The 10,000-nt window shown below is 43.6% G+C and overlaps 1 protein-coding gene across 1 annotated transcript in view; it reads left to right on the top strand.

The window, feature by feature from the left end:
* mdga1 (MAM domain containing glycosylphosphatidylinositol anchor 1) overlaps nucleotides 1-10,000 on the top strand; it is a 145,742-nt gene that overhangs the window by 130,535 nt on the left and 5,207 nt on the right. The window contains exon 16 of the mRNA XM_030377830.1: nucleotides 474-604. Coding sequence (XP_030233690.1) covers nucleotides 474-604 — 131 coding nt within the window. The remainder of the gene's footprint in view (nucleotides 1-473; nucleotides 605-10,000) is intronic.

Raw genomic sequence — 10,000 nt, 5'->3', positions numbered from 1 at the left:
AGAGAGAGAGAGAGAGAGAGAGAGAGAGAGAGAGAGAGAGAGAGAGAGAGAGAGAGAGAGAGAGAGAGAGAGAGAGAGAGAGAGAGAGAGAGAGAGAGAGAGAGAGAGAGAGAGAGAGAGAGAGGGAGAGAGAGAGAGAGAGAGAGAGAGAGAGAGAGAGAGAGAGAGAGAGAGAGAGAGAGAGAGAGAGGAAAATAGTGATTCAATCTTTCTGCACCATTCAATATTGATCGGATTCAAGTAATTTATCTGAATTTATATTTAAAAATACATGTTTTCGAATACCCAAGACCAGTTTTTTTAATCCAACTATTCTCATTGTTTATGAATGTCTTAACAATCCAACCTTGTTTTGTGTGTGTGTGTGTGTGTGTGTGTGTGTGTGTGTGTGTGTGTGTGTGTGTGTGTGTGTGTGTGTGTGTGTGTGTGTGTGTGTGTGTGTGTGTGTGTGTGGTGTGTGTGTGTGTCTACAGGAACCCTCAATGTGCTGCTGAGAGTGAGGAGCATAGCGTACGTGGACTCGGTAGCCTGGTCCAAGTCTAGCCACCAGGGACCAGACTGGAAGAAGGCCCTGTTTGACATCAGCCCCAGCGGACCCTTCCAGGTAGAAACCTCTACTGGGACATAACCATGCATGAATCTATTATATGTGTTCTTATTGCTTTACCATGGAACCATAGCAACATCTTTACATTTTATACAAAAAAATAACTTCTCTGTTCTTCTGCATGATTGCCTGCAATACACCGCTTCTATGACTACTGGTATTGTGAAACTGGGGGCCATTGGTTGGTCACAAAGTTGTAGAGGGTTCTGGGGGGGTCTTATTTGAATGTGGGCATGGGAAAAGGCTTCGTCGGGGAGGATGAAACAACACATTGATTGGTTGGTTTCCCGGATGGGCATGGGATACTGCAGTTGGGTCCAGATACAACAACCATGTATTCTGAAATGTCTCCCAGTGGATAGTAGTAAATTACTAACGACACATGCTATGCATAGATAGTTTGAGAAGAGTCAGGAATCCAGCGATTGTCCACTGAAGCTGAGATGTGGCAGCTGTTGTTCTGTGTTCCTGATTGCTTCTGAAATGCTGTCTGCCATGTTTTTTGTTTTAATTGTTTTATCTATCCTTACGAGCATATTGCATTACTGGAAGCACACATCCCTCCCTCTTTTCTGTGCGGTTAACCCCTTTTCTCTCTGGCTTTCATTATTTAGATGTCTTTAGTCCTGCCGCCCTGAACACATATTTATGCAGGCTCTTGTTGGACAAGGGCCCATCGGAATCTGGCTGGATTTGGATGTCTGTTGAGATGCAATACGGTCGTATTGATTGCTGTAAAGAATTCCACGAGGGATTCTTCGTTCTAACAGTGTGAATGTTCATTCTGCGGTACTTTGGCTCACCAAGGATAGTGATATCTTTCTAGGCTTAGATTGGGTAATAGTGTGAATCTGAGAACATACACGTTTAATGAGATAGGTGGCAAGGGAAAAATCTATACTTAATGGAGGACACAGATTCCACAATGCATAATTAAACATACTGTATTATAACTTATATGCATTGCTCTATTGAAGAAACATTAATTATTATTGTTGTTTTTTTAATGTTATTTGTTATTGTTATGTCCCTTTTCTTGATCCTTGATTGTACTTAAAGCGACTCTGTCTCTTAAAGCTAGCTAGCTGTCGCTTAGCAATAAGGCAATTCGTAAAAGTTCCTTTGCTAATGTCTTCAAACGACAGATGTAACATGAAACAAATTAATGGAAAAGATATGTACTTTTTTTCACAACTAGGACATGCCACCACCTCTCATATCTTCAGCAAACTTTGTTTACAAACTTTTTGTTTTATTAGAATATCAGCCCCTGCAGTGCTGTTAATTAAATGTCATGTTGGTCTTGTGAAATAATTGTTTCTATAAGCTAGAATTGGTAAGGAGTAGTAGAGTGTTGACACTCACTGAGCAACAACAAACTGGGGTTATGGGATCCTTACGCGTTTGGACATGAAAATGTATAGTATTGTTATTTGGTTAAAAATAAATGTGTTTTACATATACTGTAGGTTTTTATAATATATATCAATTACTTTCTTCGAATCGGTACAGTACATGATAACAAATTTAAAGAGAGTTATGGTTAAATGTTTGTTATTCAATTAAAGTAATTTCATAGAAATATTTGTCAACCTAATACCAATTGTAAAGCCCTTGCAGAAAAGGCGAGAATACATTTGGCCCACGAGACATAGCACCACATGTTTTCTTGCCTTTTCTACGCAAGCTTTACGTAGCTTAGTTCAGAGCGATATTCAGAGCTACATTCAGAGCTAAATTCAGAGCTACATTCGGAGCTACGTTGAGCCATATCTAGCAGCGTATGCAGTGGAGCGTTATAAGCAAAGTTGCTTCAATGAGTGTGATGCAAGCGCTGCATGCTAGAGCCATCATGGTGGTCCCTTCAGCTCAGTGGCAGCTGCCCTCCCCTCTGAGTGAGGAGGAAGCACAACCCCACAACTCCACTGCGTTCGCTCGGCGTCTTGTTTTGGTCTTCTCTTGTTTAGTTTATACTAGATTCAAAGCTACACTTACAATGATTAATGCAAATTAAATTATAGCGTTAAATGACTGGAATATGTACAGAGAGGTTCGTAAAATAAATGATTTGGCGCTATTTACTGCAGGTATATCAAATGCTATGATAAAATCATGCCTCAAATCTTTTGGATTAATAATATAAATGGTTTGATCTTGGTAACCTCCCAGCACACAATTGTTATAAATACTGAATTTGTTGTGGTTTGACTCTAGGGATAGTCTACGCTTATGGCCAAATTAATTTGCAATATCTCTATTTCTGTGTTATTATCTTGTAAACAGCACTAGGGCAAAACAAGACCAACCATGACTTTTATTTTGGATACTCTTCAAACTTTACCACAACATTAAACATCTTACGAAGAAAGCGATGCGAAAGTGTGGAAAGTGTTGACGATAAAAGTGCGTAAAGTTAAAGGACAGAGGTAGGGCAGAATGAAGGGAGCATGAAGTTAGGGAGACTAGCAGGAGTGAGACAGCTCTCTGGGGGAGTCAAGGGGGTCTGGGCAGGCAGCCTCCTCTGACCTTGTGTCAATATCCTCCAATCTCTGCTGTACACAGCCAAGAGCATAACACTATGGCTGGCCTCCATGACTGAATCTATCAGGGACCCTACTGACATGAGCTGATCTATTTTGCCCTCTCACACTCTTTCTTGTCCTCCCTGCGTTTCTCTCTCTCTCTCTCTCTCTCTCTCTCTCTCTCTCTCTCTCTCTCTCTCTCTCTCTCTCTCTCTCTCTCTCTCTCTCTCTCTCTCTCTCTCTCTCTCTCTCTCTCTCTCTCTCTCTCTCTCTCTCTCTGTGTGTGTTATGTTGGTCCTTCTAGCTAATGAGTCCAGAGACACTACTAACTGTACACACACACACACACACACACACACACACACACACACACACACACACACACACACACACACACACACACACACGCACACGCACACATACACACTGACACACACACACACACACACACACACAGATGCATGCAAACACATACACGCTGAGGCACACACACACACACACACACACACACACACACACACACAGACATACAGACGCACACAAGCACACACACAGACATAGACACACACACACAGACATAGACACACACACACACACACACACACACATAAACATATACATACATGCAAATATACTCTAGCATCCATAAAGACACACACAAGCAGAAGTATACATCCAACCGTACTTGCATCCTTCACACTCACACTAACCCAGTGTTTGTGTTGTGCCCCCACCATCTTATTTTACATCCCTAAGCCCTCCAGTCCCTGGCCCCCTTCAGCAATTAACCATGACAGGTCAATTAACAGGCTTATTTATGAGGCTGGGGCACCCGCTAGTTGTGTGTAATGATTCCAGATACATGGTACATGTTCTGGGGTAAGTGAATCCATGATGGATGCGAGCTGCGCTGGTGGGAGGGGCCTTAATTAATTAGGCCTAGCTCTGGCCGTAAAGGAAGCAGTATGCAGGATAGACGAGAAACCCACACACCTAAGGGCTGAACCGGGCTGGATATTTATCTGAGGTACTGGGATTGGAATTTAGGACTTCAGAAATATGAATTTAAGTGGAAGGTTCATTAGGTCCGGTACATTTTATCCCATTGTTAGAATTGTGAACTCATGTCGGGGATATGAAATTTGAAGCCATGTCTGAATGCATCATATCATGCCAGGTTCATGATTGGTCCAATTTTATCCTAATGTCGGAATTGTGAACTATGTTTCTGATGCTCGGTTTGTGATTATATTAATTGCAAGTTGTTTATTATTTTTTAACAAGTTATTGAGATAAAGACATTGGATGTGAAACAACTGCATCACGGTTTATTCTGTTTAGTGTGCTTTAGACACTTAGAATCGACATTGAAAAAGGCAATTCGATAAAATATGAGGTACCCGGATCATCCAAGATTGGACATTTGGGATTAGTTGGTGGAAGTAAATGAGATATACCAGCACATTTAACAGTAGTACTAAAAGTAGAAGGAGTAATAGCCCCTTTAGTGGCACTATGTTTGGTTGTCCATCCAACGCTAATGATACTTCATGAAAAGATACAGCCCCAACATACACACGCCCACACACACACCAACAACACATACACACATACAAACACAAACACACACCTGCCATCCGTCCCGTTCTCACACAAATACACATACACATACAGACACACAAACACACACCCAGGCTCCCTCTCTAAGTGAGCGTGGCGGGGGTGGGGGCACCATGGAGGGCCGTGGGACTCGTTAAAGTGACTCACTAATTGGTCCAGACACTGGACTCTTCTGGTAATGAAGATAAATAATAAACTCAGCCAGACAGTGGCGCTTCTCTTTTTTTTATTTTTTGTGTGTGTGTCTGCATTTTGCCCTCATGTGTGCGAATATGACCGTTGTGTGTGCTTGTGTGCGCATACGAGTGTATGATTGTGCATGTGTGTATGCGTCTTTGTGTGTGTGTGTGTGTGTGTGTGTGTATGGTCATGTGTGTGATGTATGCCCTGTAAATTATTGGCTTACAGGTAAATAACACACGCAAAGTGTTATCTGTGTGCGAGGGAAGGCGCCCACAGGCTTCAGCCTGTGTGAGTGTGTGCGTGCATTGTTAATGAAGCAGTACTCAATGCATCAGAGGTATTAAAGCCCAGTCATTAGCTCAGCAGGCACATCGCTTGTTGTGACACAGTAGGGTTGGGGGAGTATGCTTGCTTCACACACACGCATGCGCGCCCACCCCACATGCATACAGTCAAGCACGCACACACACGCACACAAATACACGCATCCACAAATATCATTCTCAAAGACGAACTCCAAAAAAGGCACACGTGCACGAATGCACACACACTCACACGTCTTATAATTGTTTCATAAGGTAGACTGCTTGATGGGCCGTGGCAGCAGCTGATGAATATAAGCTTTATTCAATCGCACACACACACAGACACACGCACACGCACACACATACACACAAAAACACAAACACACACACACACACACTAGTGCCTCTTCTATTTGTGTCCCTTCCTGGCCACTTCCGTCACGTACCTTGGTTCCCAGGGGCCAAATAAAGCAAAAACAGTGACCTGAGTTCCCGTCGTTTTCCCCTTCACTGCTCTCTCTCTCTCTCTGTCTGTCTCTCTCTCTCTCTCTCTCTCTCTCTCTCTCTCTCTCTCTCTCTCTCTCTCTCTCTCTCTCTCTATCTCCCTCTCTCTCTGACCCTCTCTCTCTCCCTCTCTCTCTCTCTCTCTCTCTCTCTCTCTCTCTCTCTCCCCCTCTTTCTCTCCTTCACTTTTGATCTCTACTATACCATGTCCCTCATTCCACTCCACTCTCTCCCACTCTTTACCCTTATGTCCTTCCTCTTCCTTCTTTATCCTCTCTCTTTCTCTCTCTGTCGCTTTTCTGTTGCTCGTTCATTACCAAACATTTAACAATAATGATTTTGTTATTTTTGTTATTTCTGGAAATTCACTGATCATACATCCAGCTCCTTCTGATTCATATTAATATTGTGGTTCCCCAGGAGAAGCCAATTGCCTTGACGTTCAGGGCGATAGTCTAAGACCTTCTGCACTAATACCAGATCTCGACTTTGCATTGATATTTCATCCTCTTTTTAACTGTAAATTATCTTTAAAAGTGTACCATAGTGCTATGAAAAGTAAATATATTCTCAATATATTATTGTGATACAATATAATAATGATCTAATATATAATCATGAAATATGATAAAATAATTGTCATATAATAATGTAAATACGTGAAATAACTTTCATTCAAGGCACCTTCAGTCCAGTGCGAGTTTCATACATTTGTTAGAAATATATGTGCAGCATTATATATTATACTATGCGTATAGTCCTCCCCGGTTAAATCAGAAGTTGAGGAGACGATATGAGTGTGTCTGAGGCCCCAGGGGCCCTCACTGGATTACCTAGGGGCTATCTTTGATCCCGGCAGAGACTGCTGCCTTGGGGGGGAGAGAACAAGAGTACCATCATCAACATCTGTGCCTCACGATACTACATGTCTGCTCGCTCGCTCTCTCTCTCTCTCTCTCTCTCTCTCTCTCTCTCTCTCTCTCTCTCTCTCTCTCTCTCTCTCCCCCTCCCCCCCCCCCTCCCTCCCTCTCTCTCTCTCTCTCTCTCTCTCTCTCTCTCTCTCTCTCTCTCTCTCTCTCTCTCTCTCTCTCTCTCTCTCTCTCTCTCTCTCTCTCTCTCTCTCTCTCTCTCTCTCTCTCTCTCTCTCTCTCTCTCTCTCTCTCTCTCTCTCTCTCTCTCTGGCTTTCCCTTTATCACTCCTTTGATCCATCTCTCTTTCACCCTGTCTTTATCCATAAGCCTCTCTTCATGTCTCTGTGTCTCTCTATCTGTGAGCTCATACTAACAATCTTTGAGGGCCAAGTTCTTGGCTCTGCGGAGGGCAGTTAAGCCTGTTCTCAAAGAGCCAGAGACGGATCGTTGAAATGTGAAAAATGTCTGGACAATTTGCTGTAAAGCAATAAGGGTCCTCAAGATTATATTGACATGGAAATATTGATTATATTAAAATGTCCTGCCGATTGATTACACCTGATAATAGTTCCTTCACGGGAACCGCTTGCCTTGCATTGGGTCTGTGTAAAACATAGTGGGGGTTCATTCCTATTATTCATCTGCCGCTCAAGTGCAGAAAGCCATTCTTACAGCTGATGTTGAAGGAAAATGCATTCACACTGTTAGAATCTACCACTCACCGATTCTTATGCGCGCCATGTCAACGCAAATATTCAGACTGCGGGTTAGTAACTAATCGCACCAACGTTTTCAGGCACCTGAATGCATTCCTTATCTTTCCTATGTGTTTCGTTCATTTTGTGTAGGTTTAAGTTGAGATAATTTTTAAGGTTGTCCCTTGACTGGAAAACAGACAGGCAGGTTTCCCTACTGTAATCCTACTGTAATTTCTTCTTCTTGAAAGGAGATCCACATGGACAAAGTGAACCCCTTGTTTCTGGCTGACTCATGCGATTCAACCCGAAAGGTGGAAATATTTTCAATGCCCATCCATAAGTTGACTTCCAGAGCCGTCCACCATTGGAAATTAATTGGGCCGCGCTGCGTCAGTGGCCGGTCTCATGCTCTTTCTCCATCTTCCTAGCCCTCTTCCACACGGAGCCAATTTTTTGGTGAAACCGCATAAGTTTTCGATTCGGCGATTCGGCCAACCGTCCAGACGGATCCGGCGTATCCGGTGCCTGAAACCGCCCTTTTCTGAAACCATGTCCCAGGGTGATTTCAAATATATCCGCACCTATAAGGTTTCGTGTTAGGATTCGTGTGGACGCCTGAAACACAAACTATGACGTCATCCAACCCCCCCCCCCCCCCCCCCACACACCAGCTGGGCGACTTTAGAATTGCGTTGAACTTTTTATTTGTTTTATTTGTATAGCTTTAAATACAGCCCCTTTGTACATTTGATGCCCTAACTTTGACCTTTAATTACTGTGCATTCAAAAGTATTTCTGCTCAATTTAAAAGGTTAAATCTCCTCCTTGACTGAATGTTTGTAAACATTCAGTCGAGGAGGATTAACGTTTGGTGCGATAGTGAAGTCGAGTGTTTACTTGAAATTTGGGCCGACGACGGCATTCACGTTGTTGTTCTCCATTGTTGTTATGGCGGCGAGGACGCTTGGTGATGACGTATTTATCGTATTATGACGTGGTGACGTATGTATGAAGGAGCAATCGTGCCCAGGCCACAGCCTTTGGGAGCAGTGTGACCACGGGCCAGTGGGGGGAGTGGGGAGGGGGGGAATCGTGCTGAATCTTCCTGCAGCACGGAACAGGCAAACGGCCCTAGTGTGAGTGGCCCCTTAGTCTGGTTGCGTGTACTTTTTTTTCTTTTTTTTCTTAGTCTAGTTGCGTGTACTTCTTTTTTGAGAATAAAATAGGAACAGTGCATCAGTATTTCAGTTGACTCTGAATCCCTCTTTACACCAGGCAGTATTGCATAACAGGGTGGAACAAGATGGCACTTCAATTTTTTTCCCAGTGATTGATCCACTAAACCAATGTTTGGAGCTCTTCATTGGCTTCCATCTCCCAATTATTTCCTCATGTGCTCTGATTATGCAACAATCTGCCTTCTTTTGTTTTGACTTGAAGCAGATGCACTAACAGGCTAGTTTGTTTATGCATGCATTTGTCTGTCTGTGGGTTTCGGCAGGGTACTAGATGGGTCCTATTACGGAGTAATTGACACAGGATGCTATGGGATAAAACTTGAATAAAGCAATGCATTGGATCTGTGTGTGTGCGTGTGCGTGTGCGTGCGCGTGTGCGCGCGTGTGTGTGTGTGTGTGTTTTTGGTAGTGGTTATGTGTGCACGGGGCTGTGCATGCATGCCTGCATGCATGTGTTTGTGGGTGCCCAAACAGGTGCGTATATGTGCGTGTGTGAGTCCATGGTAAAGCCTATAAATTCACAGGGACCCTTGACCAATTAGCCTCTCGTCCTCCCCTCTCCACTGTGTTTCAGCTGCCCAACAACTCAGAAGCCTGCGTGGCATAAATGAGCTCAAGAAGCCACATCCGTCCGGCGGCACAGCATCGCAGCTCGGCTAACTCTTTTACATATTTATTAAAGTGAAGTGAAGCCAGAGGAGAGGAGAGGCTGTTGAACAGAGACGTCGGTGTACGTTTCTGTCCTCTGCGCTCGGGTAATTGAGCGGGCGCCTAATGTTCACAAGGAGATTGGGGAACTTTGGATGTTTAGTTAGATTTCTAACTCACACATTTACATAAAACCATGTTTTTGTGTATCCATCGTCCTGCATTTACATAAAACCAGAAAATTTATATTTCACACAAGCCCAATGGAATTTGCATCCCATCTGGAACAGGATGGATGCAACAGGATTTAAAATAATTGTAACCCCCCCCCCCCCCCTTTCTGTACTTTTTTTGGTAACGGTTTTAACCCGGTCTCGAAGTGAACGGGTCCAGGGAAAGATGTGTGCAGCCCCTGATTGTTCTCTGCTGGCCGGCTCCATCACAACACAGTGTTTACGGCTGAACTCTTTAACAGGAATTATTCTGTAAAGTTCTCCGCACACACACAGAAACACAAAACACCAAAGCGATCCTTATTTAAATCTCCTCCCATCTAATTTGATCTCCTTTAGTCATCCCATTTCAACCAGGAACACATTAGCAGGCCCCCGCAGAGAAGGAGGATGTTGAAAGTGTTGACTGGTCGTGTTATTGCTGTTATTGTGAGACCAACTAACTTTCTCATTTGTTTGTGAGATGTATACTCCAGACAGACGGCGCTGGTTTTTGATTAGCTGTGTGTGCCGAGTGCTCTGGGCCCTCC

Source organism: Gadus morhua, chromosome 14 (assembly GCF_902167405.1).
Source record: "Gadus morhua chromosome 14, gadMor3.0, whole genome shotgun sequence".
Classification (NCBI taxonomy): domain Eukaryota; kingdom Metazoa; phylum Chordata; class Actinopteri; order Gadiformes; family Gadidae; genus Gadus; species Gadus morhua.
Note: the sequence above shows the minus strand (reverse complement) of the source record. Positions and strands in the feature narration are given on the sequence as shown.